At 48.8% G+C, this 15,661-nt stretch overlaps 4 protein-coding genes and 1 non-coding gene across 5 annotated transcripts; 3 read left to right on the top strand and 2 right to left on the bottom strand.

Moving 5' to 3' along the window:
* Positions 1-11: 11 nt before the first annotated feature.
* On the bottom strand, positions 12-82 carry F5147DRAFT_t107. Its single transcript has one exon. It is a non-coding gene; the product is annotated as a tRNA-Gly (tRNA).
* Positions 83-166: 84 nt separating this feature from the next.
* F5147DRAFT_714759 (Thiolase, N-terminal domain-containing protein) lies at positions 167-1,876 on the top strand. The gene is made up of 6 exons (XM_041438492.1): positions 167-320; positions 376-743; positions 803-1,257; positions 1,312-1,504; positions 1,557-1,668; positions 1,725-1,876. Exons 1-6 carry the CDS (start codon positions 318-320, stop codon positions 1,761-1,763), a joined length of 1,170 nt encoding a protein of 389 aa, XP_041288627.1. The 5' UTR covers positions 167-317; the 3' UTR covers positions 1,764-1,876.
* A 1,512-nt stretch (positions 1,877-3,388) lies between these two features.
* Positions 3,389-6,388, bottom strand: F5147DRAFT_641124 (glycoside hydrolase family 16 protein; the record flags this gene model as incomplete). The annotated part of the gene is made up of 10 exons (XM_041433051.1): positions 3,389-3,721; positions 3,773-3,854; positions 3,905-3,997; positions 4,055-4,220; positions 4,403-4,516; positions 4,720-4,848; positions 4,897-5,031; positions 5,082-5,263; positions 5,497-5,663; positions 5,709-6,388. 10 exons carry the CDS (start codon positions 6,386-6,388, stop codon positions 3,688-3,690), a joined length of 1,782 nt encoding a protein of 593 aa, XP_041288626.1. The 3' UTR covers positions 3,389-3,687.
* Positions 6,389-6,525: 137 nt separating this feature from the next.
* Positions 6,526-10,723, top strand: F5147DRAFT_816424 (glycosyl transferase family group 2-domain-containing protein; the record flags this gene model as incomplete). The annotated part of the gene is made up of 13 exons (XM_041443574.1): positions 6,526-7,249; positions 7,296-7,405; positions 7,452-7,630; positions 7,675-7,859; positions 7,911-8,408; positions 8,459-8,635; positions 8,688-8,985; positions 9,035-9,133; positions 9,189-9,301; positions 9,353-9,367; positions 9,418-9,640; positions 9,694-9,837; positions 10,459-10,723. Exons 1-13 carry the CDS (start codon positions 6,565-6,567, stop codon positions 10,721-10,723), a joined length of 2,991 nt encoding a protein of 996 aa, XP_041288625.1. The 5' UTR covers positions 6,526-6,564.
* A 2,836-nt stretch (positions 10,724-13,559) lies between these two features.
* On the top strand, positions 13,560-15,002 carry F5147DRAFT_365927 (uncharacterized protein). The gene is made up of 7 exons (XM_041429400.1): positions 13,560-13,989; positions 14,042-14,091; positions 14,142-14,177; positions 14,246-14,259; positions 14,311-14,435; positions 14,486-14,728; positions 14,782-15,002. Exons 1-7 carry the CDS (start codon positions 13,794-13,796, stop codon positions 14,892-14,894), a joined length of 777 nt encoding a protein of 258 aa, XP_041288624.1. The 5' UTR covers positions 13,560-13,793; the 3' UTR covers positions 14,895-15,002.
* The last annotated feature ends 659 nt before the right edge of the window (positions 15,003-15,661 follow it).

The raw sequence follows: 15,661 nt of genomic DNA, 5'->3' as shown, positions 1-15,661 counted from the left end.
AAACATGCCCATGCATTAAGAGGGAATCGAACCCCCGGCGGGTCGATGGCAACGACCCAGGTTACCACTACCCCATTAATGCTTGTGAGAGATGGGTGTATTTAGCTTTATTTACTACGTGGCACTGGTAAATATCTATCCTCAGGCCACACGGATAATCGGGTCACTCAAGTCGTACGATCGGTTATCGTTTTCCTCGATCCCGAGTAATTTGCCATTGGCATATAAAGCCAGCGTGGTCATGGTGCTGGCTTCACGTTTTTAATCCATATCTACATTTTCATCCTCCATCACCACCAGAACATCCTTCCTGTAAAATGGTATGTTCCCATCTCATATTCCGTACAACAGTGTTAATCACTCAAAACTTTACAGCCTGCTCACGAAGCTGTAATTGTTGCCGCGTCCCGTACGCCTGTCGGATCCTTGTATGGATCACTTAAGACTTTGACTGCTCCCCAACTTGGCGCTGTGGCTCTCAAACATGCTTTCGAGCAGTCAAAAGTTGATCCCTCAGTAGTCGAGGAGATCTATTTCGGCAATGTCGTCCAGGCTGGTGTTGGTCAATCACCCGCACGTCAAGTAGCACTCGCTGGCGGCATGAAGTCCGCATCTGACGCCACGACTATCAACAAAGTCTGTGCTAGCGGTATGAAGTGTATCATGCTTGCTGCCCAGAGCATAGAATCCGGTTACAAGACCGCGGTTGCTGCTGGTGGTATGGAGAGTATGAGCAATGCTCCGTGAGTACTACAGTCCCGATTGCCACTTTGCACAAGATTTACGGTAACATGTTATTTAGTTACCTGCTTCCCCGCACGAACCCTTTGTTCGGCAAATTCGAGACCAGGGACTCCGTTGAAAACGATGGTCTCTGGGACGTCTCCAACAACTTCGCCATGGGCAACTGTGCCGAGGCTGTCGCAGAGAAGTACGAAATCAGCCGAGAGTCACTCGACGAGCACGCCATCGAGTCGTACAAACGTTCTGATCGCGCATGGAAAGCGGGCGCTTTCAGCGCTGAGATAGCTCCCGTCACGATCAAGGGCAAGAAGGGCGACATCGTGGTCAAGGAAGATGAGGAGTACAAGAAAGTCATCTTCGAGAAGGTTCCCTCTCTTAAGTCAGCATTCAAACCAGGCGGTCGCATCACTGCTGCCAACTCTTCAAACCTCAATGATGGCGCCTCTGCTCTGATATTGATGTCAGCAGAGAAAGCACAGGAGCTCGGCGTAAAACCACTCGCCAAAGTGATTTGTAAGTTTGACTTCTTGTGTGGCTGTACACCGTCTGATATGTCGTTATCTGCAGCATATGCAGATGCGGGTGTTGAACCCATCGACTTCCCCATGGCTCCTGCTGTCGCTCTCCCAGAAGCACTCAAGAGAGCAAACCTGACTGTCGATGACATCGCACGTTTCGAGGTTAACGAAGCCTTCTCGGTTGTCGTCCGTGTTGCTGAAAAGCTCCTACAACTTGATCCTGCAAAGGTCAACATCGACGGGTGAGTTCTAATTTGCGTTCAGGGGCTTATGTTTGCTAACGAGATCCAACAGTGGCGCCGTTTCACTCGGTCATGCGATCGGAAACTCGGGGTCTCGCATCGTGGTGTCCCTTGTCCACGCCCTAAAATCTGGCGAGTATGGCGCAGCGGGCATCTGCAACGGGGTAAGTGATTTGTAATTCTACATGGTGTCGCATTGCTCAAATGATACCTTGTCTAGGGCGGAGCTGCTTCTGCCATTGTCATTCAAAAACTATAATTGTTGTAACGCTTTTATACATTGTTGGTTTCTAGACGACGTACGAACAACCCATCTACACTATTGTATCTGTATCTTCCCAATAGAACACATCAAGCTTTGCATAATACCGGATTGCTGTGAGAACCTCGAACAAAAATACATTTATCTACAGAGAAGTCAGGTCGAGGAAGTTCGCTGCATTGTTCGAGACTCTGGACCCTTCTTGCGCTTGTTTCTTGATCAAACTGTCGTTTCAGATTACAATGCTGGTCATCATTGGTTCTCGTTTTGACATGATACGGGTATTTCCCCTGTCATTTTTGAAGCCCAGCACTCGTGTTGTACCTGGTGGGATGATGCAGGAATTCAGCAAAGAGTAAGTAGTACAGACAACGCTTACGGAGCTCGCAACTTCTGGGTCGTGACGACAACCTCCCGCCTTCCTAGTCTGCTTCCGACCCGTGCTGCGGCTTTGAGACTCGTCGGTACCGCGCAAAGTACCCGAGAATCGGTTTCGTGGTGTAGGTCGAAAATCTTTTGGATGACGGCGGCCCTGCATTGGTAGTAGCAGCTCCACGGTCCGCTGCCGTACGCCTGCATCAGGTTATTCGACATGTGCAACGACCTAACGTCATCCGTACCAGGGACAAAGGCTCATGGCAAGCGCTGTTCGCTTGAGCGTTTCGATGAAGACGACAGCAGTAGCCGCATCATATCTCATATCTCGCAGGGTCGATTGCCTATACTCGATCGGTCATACCATTGCAAAAATAGCTCGACGTCAACGTTCATGGCGGCGGCGTGACGTTTTCGGTTGACACAAAAAACCTGCTACATGGACCCGCATGACACCTTGTTGATACATTTGGCGGGTCGACCCGTCCGAGTCTATACCTCAAAGAGACGCAATGAGTTGATGGCATCAACGGACGAATACGAGTCCTTGATATCGCACGGGCGCTGGGTGAATGACCGTGGCATAGCGCAAATAATAACTGCATCAGCGCCGTAAATTCGAATCATATCGTGTCCATATCGTATGGGCGGAGTCTTGGAGAAGAACAGAACCACGTAGATTGGCCCAGAACCAGCCTATTATCAACCCGGAATGAAACAAAAATGTAAGTTATACATAGATATCAGAAATGATGACGTACATTCGATTCGATTCGTATCCGTGCACGTGATATTCTACGTTGTGCACGAACCTATTCGGCGTATAGGCGACATGAGTGACATGCTAGTGACCTCGCCTTAGTACGCTTGTAGTGGCGCAACCTGATCATTCGGGCACGATACACCGTGATTGACGTACTAGTACTATAGAATTGACACGTCCTTTATATACCCATCGATGGCGCGAAGGGCGACCCAGGCGTGCACCAGGTGCACACTCAGGTCAGGCTCATAATGGGGGTAGGAGTGAAAATGAAAAATGACCCTGCCAAAACGAGGTAGAGCGCAGAAAACGCACACCCACCAAGTGACTTTGAAATTTCATTGAACACGGTTTACGGTGCATATACATTGGAAATTCGTCGAGGCAAAAACTTTAATTCTCTGAGCAAGGCTATGCGAGGCACAAACATTGATCCAGGAGCTAATCATGATCAGGGGTTTCTGCACTGCACATTCGTTCAAAGTTGCAATAAGAAGTATGCATAATATTATCATCGCCACGTCGATGCTAGTGCCAATTGTAACAATGAAAGCTTCAATACAAGCTTCGAGGACTAAAACAACAACGACGACAACAACAACAAGAAAAAAACAAATGAGCGTAACGAGCGTACGACGACGCAGTCGGGTCAAAGCCAGAATCTAAGATACGAAGACTACGAGGAGACGTAGTCCGTGTCCATCTCCATGGCACGTACCGTTGTAATTAAAAATATCAGTCCATCTGGATCAATCTTGGTACCATTACGCCAACAAGTCACCATCACCTGCAGAGGTTCCACATCTTCACATAATCACTATTCCAAACCACATCAGACCCAAGCCAAAAAAAAGGAAAAAAAACTCACATCCTAAACGCACGCTCATCCGGATTCGGAGGCCACGTAGCGGTCCACTCCTCGTACTTACTTGCGAAATCGCGCATCGCAGCTACATCGCGTCAGAATGAGCCCTGCCCAAAGCAAGAACAAAAAACATACTAGCAGATCCATCATACCACGGCTTCCCACCTACACTATCTGGGAACCACCCACTCGTCCCGCCGACCGCCAGATCGATCACAAGATAGAATTCTGTCCAGTATCAATCTTAGCATTAAATTCCAAGCTTTTCAAAAAAAAAAAACTGACCCTGATCGAAAGGGGCAGCAGCACTCCCCCCATATGCCGTACTCCACGGATCTGAGACGACCACTTCCTTTCCACTCGACGCGTTCATAGCTACACCTGGGAATCCACCTGTATTGAAGAAATAGGAATCGGAGGATTTGGAGGATATTTTTAGGTTGATCATTGCCTATCGTGGGTTCGGTTAGTTCGGGTGACAAGACGGGTAAGTAGAGCGGGACGGGTACGGGAAGGGGATGACCGAGGGACAGCAAAATGCCATCAAAAAACGGATAAGACCGCGGGTTACAGCAAACCGAGAGCAGGAGCGAAAAAGAAGAGAATTGTAGGGAACGGAGACGGTAAACCCACCTGCAGCCGATCATCCGTATAAAACCTCATCCACTCGCTGGTCCACTCAAACGCATAAACGTGGAACCCGTCGGCAAAATTCCCGCGTTTGGTGCTTACCCAGCCGTAGATGCTCTTCAGGAGGTTGGCAGTGGTGCTTGTGCCTGTCAGTGTGTGTTAGGGGGTGAAAACAACGTGGCTGAACAAAAACGATGAAATATACGTAAAGGCCAATTGAAGTTGAAAGCGACAAGTTGGTGAACCGAGAAACGCCAATCGAAAGCCAAAAATACAAAACCACGAATGAACCGAAAAGAACTCCGCCCCAAGCGCAAAACCAGGAATAAACGCTCACCGGTAGAGATGGGCGTAGAGCCACCCGCAAACGGCCCATAATTCAGGGACGAGCGGACATAGTTCGAACCTTGAGCGGGATATGAAGGAAGGTTGCCGCGGGCTTCCATGATCTGTGGTGGTATTAACAGGGGTGCCGGCAGAGGAAAGGTGAGACTTACATCGATCTCGCCGCTGACGGGCCACGCGCCATAAACTCCCGTTCCCTGACCTGTGCTCGAGCTTGTATCGTTACCCTGAGGAAGCATCCAAATAGCGGGCCACAACCAGTCTCCCTGAGGCAGTTTTGCGCGGACCTGGCATCTGAAATTAGCAGGCTAAAAGATTAGAGACACAGCAGACGCACCTCGACACGGCCATACTTGATAGTTTGTTTTCCACGGGTATTAAGACGACCGCTCCTGACAGGGTTGATGACAGTGCCGCTCTGATTATTTGAAACAGCTGTGCATGGGTTGCTGGAGGAGGAGGTGGAATTACTGCTGGTAGTAGAATTGCTTGAACCGGTAGTTGTGGAATTACCGGAGCCTGTTGTTGTGGAGTTACCGTAGCCAGATGTTGTAGAGTTGCCTGATCCAGTAGTGGAGTTGCCCGAGGTGGTAGTTGAATTGTAATTGCCTGAATGGAAGTGAGTGAGGGGGCGTGGGAGTTGTTGTTTGTTACGCACCCGTGTCGTTGTTTTGCCGACGAAGAACCCACGCGCCTTGATCTATGACTACACGGAATCAATGAGCCTCGGAAATGAGGAGGCCAAAACATACCTCCGCCTTGAGCTGTACAGTCTGGAAGCGGATAGGTGGCTCCAGACATGACTGAATCCCAGCCGCCGTCGATGGAGTCGCTCGTGAGTGTGGGCATGATGTAGAGTTGACCATTTGAGATGTAGACGTTGGAGGGATCGTCGGTTGTCATTTCAAATTCACCGTTGCTAATGAAAAGTTAGACAGGGATTGTGGTGTTTAGTGGGACGTACCCGAAACCACCGAGCTCGATGTCATAACTCCAATTATTGGGGTCGATAGAACTGTCAAAGTCGTCTTGCATGACGAGACAGAGTTGACTGTCTGAGAGGAGGTCTACGGATTCCCAACCTCTGAAGCAGAGTGCAGCTGCTATAAGGACGCCCAGGAGGGCAGCAAAAAAGGTGAGCCACCAGCTTCCTGATTCGCAACGACGTTTCTTTGCGAGCCATGGTTTATCGTCTTTGGTGAGTTTTGCTTTGAGGCGGGTTGATTGAATTGGTTTCTTCTGTGTGAGGGGGAGTGCGACGACAGAAGGATTAGCTGATACGGGTGGAGGGGACCATATGGTTGATGGACGTGAAGCGGGGGATAGGAAAGGTGATCTGAAAATTGTTGTCGCGCTGCTTGCTCTTGGGAGTTGTAAATCTGGTGAGCGATGTAGGTTCGCCAAAGAGTAAGAACGGTTGAATGATTTGTAGGGAGATTCTGCTGATGGCAGACGTGGTGTCTCGAAAAAGCTACCGTCGAGAGACCTTCTTGCGGGGTCAGCGAAGGGGAAGGTGAAGGCGGAAGGGGGAGGGTCTTGACGCCTTTTGCTTATTCTTGGTCTTGGTGAGTCTGGAGAGTCTTCCTGTGATGAATGGTCATCTGAACTTGAAGGAGTCAGAAAGAAAGGACGGGGTGAAGCCATGAGGGCAAGGTTGGGTAACCCTTCTCTGTTTCTCTTTGAAGGACCTTTCTTATCTTGTAACACGTAATTGCCGCATGACGCGTGTGTAACGTACACCGAACCAGATTCAGAGATCCCAGATCTGATCTCACCATTTATATTCCACCGCTCTCTCCCCAAACTCACTCACCCAACTCATGGACTACGACAGATACGACGCTACTCTCCATTACATCTTCAAACAAACTCAAGGTGACGCTTGGTTTAGGCCACATGAAGATTCAGTCCCTCCAGGCGTTTGTCTTCGTACCCATGACGGTCAATTCAGAGTATTCCCCTACGAAACTGCCGCACTCGCTCCATTCGAGGCTGCTGTAGCTGCTCTCAATCCTCTCGTTGCAGTCAAAGTCAGAAGTGCTGCAGTACACGCTGCTTTGGCAGAACAAGCTATCGACGATTGCATCTATGTCGACTCAAATACTCGCATTCAAGTACTCGAGTCAATGTACCTCCTTCCACAAGCAGAAAAGGATCAAAACGCTGCTTTCATTCGCGATGAACGCGTGCTCGTCGTTTGGAGCGACTCTCTCGATACAATCATCCCAATCGCACGTGACTTTGAAGATCGTCTCATTCGTCTACTCTGGCGTACGAGACCACCCCTACCTTCCACACACGAACCCTCCATATACTCTGAAAAACCAGCCGATCCCCGTCTAACACCTTCCTCCACCGTAAACTCAGATTCACAAAGACGAACATGGTTTGGTCGTGTCGTTCCTTCACAACAAGACCCAGAAAAGACCGAACAAAAACAACCAACCCGTCCAATCATGCTATATGCTCCGCTATACAATGGTCTATGCGCTGCACTCGCTTTCAGTAAGTCACAATACCCTCTTTGTTTTCTTTCCCTCACCTTCTCTAGTTTTCATCGGCAACGGCGTTCGCACTCTCCTTACAGAATTTCGCCTAGACGGCAACTACACTCATTTTGCTCTTGGCGCCCTAGTGCCACTTCTCTATTGTGTATCCTTGGTAACTATTCCTTTTATATCATATACCCCCTGCTTACTCTTTTCAGTTCTTCACTCTTCAAATATTCCAAACACTCACATTTGCAGTCGGTCCCATCGCTCATTACCACCAAAACAGTCGTTACTACTCAGCAATCCCTCCACTGCCAAACCCTGCCATAGACAATGCACTCCCTCACATCACAATACAGATGCCCGTCTACAAAGAAAGCCTCGCTACAGTCCTGTAAGCCTCTTCTTTGTTGGCTGATCCTCGCTAATACATTTCAGCACACCCTCCCTCACATCCATCAAAATAGCAATGCAGACATACGCACGTCAAGGCGGCACATCCAGCCTCTTCATCAACGACGACGGCCTTCGTCTCCTCCCCCAAGATCAGGCAAAGGAACGTATCGAGTACTACGCAAACCACGGGATCGGCTGGATTGCAAGACCACGACACGGACACGAAGGTCACTCTCATTCTCCCTCTAGCCCGTCAACGCTAACATAGACACACACAGGCTTCACGCGCGCAGGTCGCTTCAAAAAAGCCTCCAACATGAACTACGCACTCGACGTCTCCCTCCGCCTTGAACGCATCCTCGAGGAACTTCAATCATCTCACAACTCCCTTGAATCATACCCTTACAATCGCCAAAACCCAATTCCCAGCTCAAGCAGAGATAGCAACATATTCACGCCTCCCAACCCACCCTTTCACCGTGCCAGCGTTAGCACCACATACAGTGCTCAAACCGTCCAAACAGAGGGCGGAAGCATCGTTAGCGTGCCTGGGCAGTCCCCTGGGACGTACGGGGTCCAGTATATCGGCAAGGACGGAGACGATCAGGCGTTCATCACTCCTTTTCTCAGTAGCAATAGCAATGGCAGCATGCCTGGGACGCCTAGACCCGGTATGACGGGGAGTCCGCGGACTATCAGCCCTGAACCCCCCACACTCGCAGGAACGCATATCGAAGACATCGAAGAGCGGGCTCTTCAACTAGCCATGGAAGAAGGTATATCTTCCATTAGTCTCATTTTGACCAATCACGCTAACTCAAAACAGTATTCCAATTCACAGGACACAGACCATGGGCAGCAAACGCCCGTGCCTGTCGAATTGGAAGCATCATCTTATTAGTAGACTCAGATACGATCGTCCCGACGGATTGTTTTAGGGATGCAGCGAGAGAGTTTGCAGAGGACGAAGGCGCTGAAGTTGGGGTTCTCCAGCATGAGAGCGGTACGTCTCCTTCCCCTATCCCCTCCGCTCGCTAACCTAAACCCAAATCCAGACGTCCTTCAAGTAGCCCACCACTACTTTGAAAACGCCATCGCCTTTTTCACCCGCCGAATCAACAAATGCATAAGTATGATGTGCGCAAACGGGGAAGTGGCACCTTTTGTAGGGCATAATGCGTTTTTGAGGTGGAGTGCGTTGCAGGATGCGGCATTAAGTGGGGTGGATGCGTCTTCTACTCATGATTCTGGTGCGGACGAAAACAGAGCCCAAGTCAAGATCTGGAGCGAGGATAACGTCAGTGAAGATTTCGATATGGCGTTGAGGCTTATAAGACAGGGGTATATCGTTAGGTTCGTCCTGTTCCTTCTCGAGGTGGTTGTCACTCACGTTTACTCTTAGATGGGCGACCTACTCCCAAGGCGGGTTCAAAGAAGGTGTATCGCTCACTGTCGATGATGAGTTGAATAGGTGGCAGAAGTATGCCTATGGGTGTAATGAGTGCGCTTTTTTCTTTCCGTGCACGTTCGATATTTCCGATTCACGGCTCGCACAGGCTTCTCTTCAATCCCTTCGTCAAATGGTTCTACAAGGGCCCCATCAGCAAACAGATCCACAAGTTCATGTGGAGTCCCGCACCGCTCCATTACAAGATCTCGATGATGGCTTGTACGTCCCCCTCCTCCTCCCCAATGCTCATACTGACTTCATCACAAATAGACATGTTCTCATACTGTACGTCCTCTCTGACGTATAAAACAAAACAAAACACTAACTTGAAACAGACGGAATAGCAGCCTCAGCAACCATCTCCGTGATCAACTACGTTATGCTTGGCTTCCAATTCCCCACAGACGATTTCTACATGCACAGTTTCGAAATATGGCTCGCCACTTTTGTTGTATTTTTCGGAGCCGGTAATGTAGGGTATGTGCTTTTGCGGTACAGACTCGGAGAGAGTGGTATCGTAGCCGGCACGATCGAGTGTTTTGGGTGGATTCCGTTCTTGTGAGTCCCTCATCCCTATCGTATCCTATTTCGTGAACTGACGGCAAATATAGCTTCTTCTTCTTCGGTGGACTAAGCATCCCGGTCTCACAAGCCATTCTCGCTCATTTGTTCTCGTACAACATCACGTGGAGCGCAACAAAGAAGGAGGTCGAGAGGTCGAATTTCTTCAAGGAGGTTCCAAAGATTTTCAGGAGGTGCGTTTCTTTCTTTCTTTTTTACTTTGATTTGCGTTTTATTTCCATATATTTTTGCGTTGCTTCTGTTTTGGATTGGAGTCCGGACGCGTTTCCGCATCACTCGATTGGTCGGACGCGTCCGTGTCACTTGACCAACGCGTTGCGTTGGCGCCCACTTTTTGTTCCGCCGAACGTGCGCATCAGTGAATTCAGGCGTTATCTCCGTGATTGGCAATGATTATCTAGGAAATATTGGCCTCGGCACATGTGCCTGGGCGTTGCATATGGTGCTGGGACGGACATGGCTGGCACACTGCTACTGCAGTGCTGGACACGGGCATGTGTGTTTTTTCTGATGATCGGAGGACATGCGTTTGCGGTCTTGCACCCGCTGCAATGTGGTGCGCCCATATGCACGACTCACGCTTCGTGAAGCGGTCATTTCGATCGTCTTCGACTCATCACTGAAAACGCCGCACCCTATTCACTCAAGGCCTTGCCCCCTTGTTGCCTCGTTTCACTTGGCGCGATATCCGCACTTTCTCTTCCCTTCTTTTTTCCACGCCTTTCCCTTTCTGGCTTCCTTGATATCACAATCCAGTGCTGACGGACATCATTGGCCTCCTCTCCTCCATATAGATTCTGGTTTCCCCTCCTTGTATGTATCCTGCTGATTGCGGGTGTCGTCATCGTCAGTACGCCGTTGGTGCCATATCAGTGGCAACTGACCGCAAATGCGTGGGCCGTTATCTTCCCGTTGACGGTTGTATGCGCTTGTCATATCTTATTCCCGGTACGTCTCGTTAACCTTGTCTTCCATTCTGCGATTGGAATGAGCGATCGTCCATTTCTGGATTGGATTATGCTTCTTCAAACGTTCTTCCCCTCGCCATCCTTGTCATAGCATGCTTCCCGAACGTTCCTCTTCTTCGCTTCGGCGCATTCCGCTACCTTCTTTTTTTTCTACTCGCTCAAGCATCGATGCTAACACCGATATGCATACTTAGATCGTCCTCAACCCATGGCTCATGATCTTCTCGTACTGAGCTGAGGACTATGCACAATCACGTTCTCGCACTCGGGCAGGGTTCCCCGAATGCATGACCTCCACCTTGCTAATTAATCGCATATCATGCTACTTAGAAACGAAGAACAATCAACATACTCGTCAATCACCGTCGAATCACTCTTTTTCATCTTGGTCCGTCTTTATTCCCACGCCAGGGCGCAATCCGGATGTCTGCCTATGCCTGTATGTATGCAACTTATTGTCAATCGGACAGGACATTCGGTTACGGTTATTGTTACATTCCGCAATTGCGAAGATGCATGTTGTCTCGTAAGTTTGGACTTGTTTACCTTACATACCCGTGTTTGAACTTTTGGACAATGTCTTGTGTCATGTCGTTGCTGTCGTCGTCGTCGTCATCATTCCATTGCTTTTGTTGTCATCCCGATTCCTTGCTGTGCACGGGTGACGTGAACGCAGGGCTTTTTTTGCAGAACTTTCCAATACTTAGTTGTCAATAACACTTCTTTGGGTATTGATATTATGAATAGGCTATGACATTACCGCCTCTTGCAATCGATCATCGACAAGATTTTTGGGTCTGAAACGCGCATTGCACAAATAGTCTTGGAATCTCTTATCAGTTTGATGATGTACAGCGGTCACCGGTCAGACCGGTCACTGATGGTCTACGAAATCGATGATCACTGATGGGATGTTGATCTATCAATATGTAAAAGTGGATATCTTGTTCTTGGCCACAGGGGTGCATTGATCAGTACATCACGGGATGTACCATAAATATCAAATGCTCACGTCGCGCCCTAATTGACGCTCATTTGGCCATGAACTGTCGACTACTAATGACCGTGTGGTCAGGGAATTTTCATTATCCTACAAGCGGCGTTGGTCGTAAAGGCACGATAGCGGTAGCAGTGCGGAAGCGTTGTGACCTCTAGACTCTGATGCGGCCCGTCGGGAAGTGGTCCCCATGTATGCCAGTCTCATGACTGGACTTGGCATAACGTTGCGATCCTGTAGATAAGATCATCGAGCACCCAAGGAAGGAAAAGACAGGGCCATCCATCGAACGGGCGTGGACTTTGACTTGGGTGGAGTAAATTCTATCGCGAATCTTCGACTTTTTTTTATCTCGCTGGCTTTGCAAATACGATGCAGAAGATTTGATGTCATGGGTGCCAATATCATATGGACACTGCCCAAAGCCACTGCACCGCATGATAAGCTCTGGCACGGTGAGATGTTTTTAGATGTGAGATCATAGAAGTGCCTCGCAGAAGCGGACATTATAGAATACTTATTAGGGGTCCGCCGCCTGTGATACCCGTACCGAACTACCTGCATAACTGAAGCTTTGTAGAGGTGCGTACATGATGGTCTGCTCTCCGATCTATATCCGAGAAGTGCGTGATATCATGCCCAGGAGTCGTTCACCCGACGGTGCCGATGACACTGCAGGCACGCAGAAGAACTTAAGATAAAAGGATTTAGACAATCCATGACAGAATAGTGTGCGTCTGTAGTGCGTACGTACCACGCAGTCCTCTGCTATATAACGGCGATTGCAATAGTATGAGAGTTGAATTCCCCCTACTAGCGCTAATCGATAAAACCCCATCACCGTCGTGCGCTATTGTTGCAAAGCATTGGAATCACCTTCTAAGATGATTCCGAAGCCAAGATATGATAAAGGGGCGGCCCGAGCCTGTTTGCCGGTGATAACTGTGCATGATGGAGGTCTGGACAACAAACAAGGAAAGAAGATACTTGGAAAGTACGACCCTATCTCGTGCTCCAAGGTTCTCCGGAAAACTGATACAGAAGGTGCAGTTATCTTCTACGGGCGCCCATCTAGTCTTCCTAGCGATGACCCGACATGAGCAAATGAGTGGGCGACTGCCACATCAGTCCAAGAAGTCAGGAGACTCACAGTATCCGATCTGTGGCCCGGCGACCTTTGGTCCCAGCATCGCCTGGAAGTTGTATCCATGCTAGTCGACATTGCCGAATGTCCTCGATGGCATCATGATTCATGATCATGATGTTGTGCGACTTGGCTGCAGACTCTAGCGCCCAGCCAACGGTAAACATCACGTGGCAAGATTCACACACTCGGAATCGCATAGCAGATGTTTGTTTTTTGGTTCACGAGCAAATGCTTGCTGGTGATCAAAACCGAAGAATAGCGTCTCCACCTTGTGCAGATATTACTATGGGCCATTCCATGGGCTCGGACGGACTTCCATTTATCCACAGGTGTGCTAGCTTGTTGGATCCAGACGAGTGCCCTGTTGTACAAAAACTTCAGTGCTCAGTGCTCAGCAAGCTATGTTCAAGTCTCATCTAAACGTAATGGCTCCCATGGCTGTGTTAAATTTTTGTGTAAGGGTCTAGACTTCACATGCCCCTACGTTATTGAATCATTTGCCGTGGGATGCGGGCCTGCTAAGCTCACAAGTTTACATCATCGGAACTCAGTGATCATAGCTTTTTCTGCTAATCTCAGGCTCGGAGCAAACACAATGCTACTATGTGTGGCCACCAAGTCAGGCACTGTCGCACTGCTCAAGCGCTCAAGACTTTGTTGGCTCCCCGATGGTGAGCCTTTTGAACGCATGTTGAAACTGTCTACGACACTTATTGGCATGACTGTTTGAGCGAGGCCTAGGTTCAATGTGTTACACTTGATCGTATTCTAACACAGCGCGCTATGGAGTACAGATCCAGCCGCGCTTGAATTTTGCGACCACATAATAAACGAAGCCAGGTCCGATCTGTGGTACGCCGCATGTATGATGTATTGGCGTTCCAACCCTGGTGCCTTGCCAAGGATGTTATACAGTTCACTGCCTTTGTTAAAAACTCCTCTCACTTGAAAATCAACGCTTGATTTTTTGATATAAAGAGCAGAACGAACACGCTAGATGTAATTTCCACCATCACCATGTTGCGTCTGTTGTGTATCGCCCTGTCTCTTTTCTTATCCCTTCAGCTCGCTGTTGCAGACCCTGTCTCAACAGTCTTACGAGTTCCACGTCACTCCAAGTCATCGTCACTAGTACTGACCAAATCTGTACTATCAGCTCTCTTGGTTCGCCGAGGGAAGTTCACTGCTCGACAAGGATGCCCCAGCGGATATCGTAATGCATTCACGTGCCAAGTACTGAGAAACACATCGCTAACCCGCCCTAGAGCAATGCACCAACTACCCGGACGCATGTGCCCCTGTTGGCAGCTTCTGTGTAAGGTTGCATGATGAGCCTTTCTACTGCGATTAACGTTATGAGCCTAGTGCAACGATGTGTATAACTGTCCAGACGACACCACCGTACGTACCTTCGCGTTTTTAGACCCCATCGTCAAAACCGAGTACTGACCGACGAATGTTACAACCAGTGCTTCGAATCCGAGTGAGAAAATATTTCAATCAATTTTCTTTTCTTTTCTAAAATCTGCTGTAGATGTTGTCCCAATACCGCGCAAACATGTAATGGACATTCCTGCTGCAACCCTGGTAGCGAATGCTGCAACGACGACAGTTGTTGTGAATCCGGCTACTCCTGCTGCAATGACTCTACCGGGGGATGTGTGTTATATTCTCTATCGATTGCATGAGCAACGCTAACATCTATTCAGGCTGCCCTACTGGAACGACGTGTATAGCAGGTTCTGATCAATGTTCCACTGGAGGCCCAACTGGTGGAGGTGGAACCGGTGTACTCACTAGCGTTGCGGTTACTACTTCGTCCAAGTCAACCGTGCAGCCAAAAACCGCTTCTAGCAGCAGTCATACAAGTACAATCAACGAGCCCACAACAACTAAGTCTTCGAGTACTTCTTCGACAGCTTCATCCACAGGGTCTACTTCGAGTGGCTTCCGTAAGCAGCCTCTTGCTTCTAATCTGTGACCCAACTTACACCATACAATTTAGCACAAGTTGGTGCCGCTCCTCGTGGCATTGCACTCGTACCTGGAAAACAACTTGTGGTCTTGGCCGCAGTTGTTGGTTTGCCGATCCTCCATAATGTCGTCCAGGCGTTATGAATACGCAATAACACTTTTCTTCTTATAATCAGCATTTTTTTGAGGTTGTGATTCATGATATGTTCACTGTTTTTTACATACTAGGACTTGTAATACGATGTTTTGCCTTCAGATTGATCTAGTTGGTTCGCGATTGCGGGAGATCAGATCGATCAAGTGCCTCCCTCAGTAATCACGAGAAATCACTCATATTGAGCAGCGAAGCATATAGCGAAATGCAGGATAATTACAATGCCATCAAAGAGTCTTTTCAAATGGCCCTCGAGGTATAACATAATTAGCTGGCTCGAGCGCGCGGCTTTCTCGCGAAGAGTCCAGTCGGAAGCTGGATCGTTATTGAAGTACAAGTAGCTATGCACATGTCAAAGTGATGGGAGACTAATCACAGCATATAGACTTACTGTGCAATGCTAAAAAAAAAGGCTTTGTACCAAAATTCCGGAGTCACCTACGACGATGATTTGTCCATCAATGGTAATCCAACCTAAACAAAAAACATGTTGAACTCCAAGAAGCCTGCCCAGCATCGCCTATCCGTACTAGTCCATTACCGAATGTCCTCTAGCGCCCAACATGTCACGGTGACATTAACGTTAAACATTACCTGGCAAAATTCATACGAGTGGACACCGTAGACTCCGAAAAGAAGGATCTCCTCGCTGACAGGACCTCGCATGCCACTGACAGCAGGCATTTAGTTTGGTTTGGGCTGATGAGCAATAGCGAGCATTGCTCAGGCTGGTGATCAAAAACGAAGGATGCCATAG

Source organism: Suillus discolor, assembly GCF_016758755.1.
Source record: "Suillus discolor strain FC423 chromosome Unknown F5147scaffold_64, whole genome shotgun sequence".
Classification (NCBI taxonomy): domain Eukaryota; kingdom Fungi; phylum Basidiomycota; class Agaricomycetes; order Boletales; family Suillaceae; genus Suillus; species Suillus discolor.
This window is presented reverse-complemented; position numbering and strand designations above follow the sequence as displayed.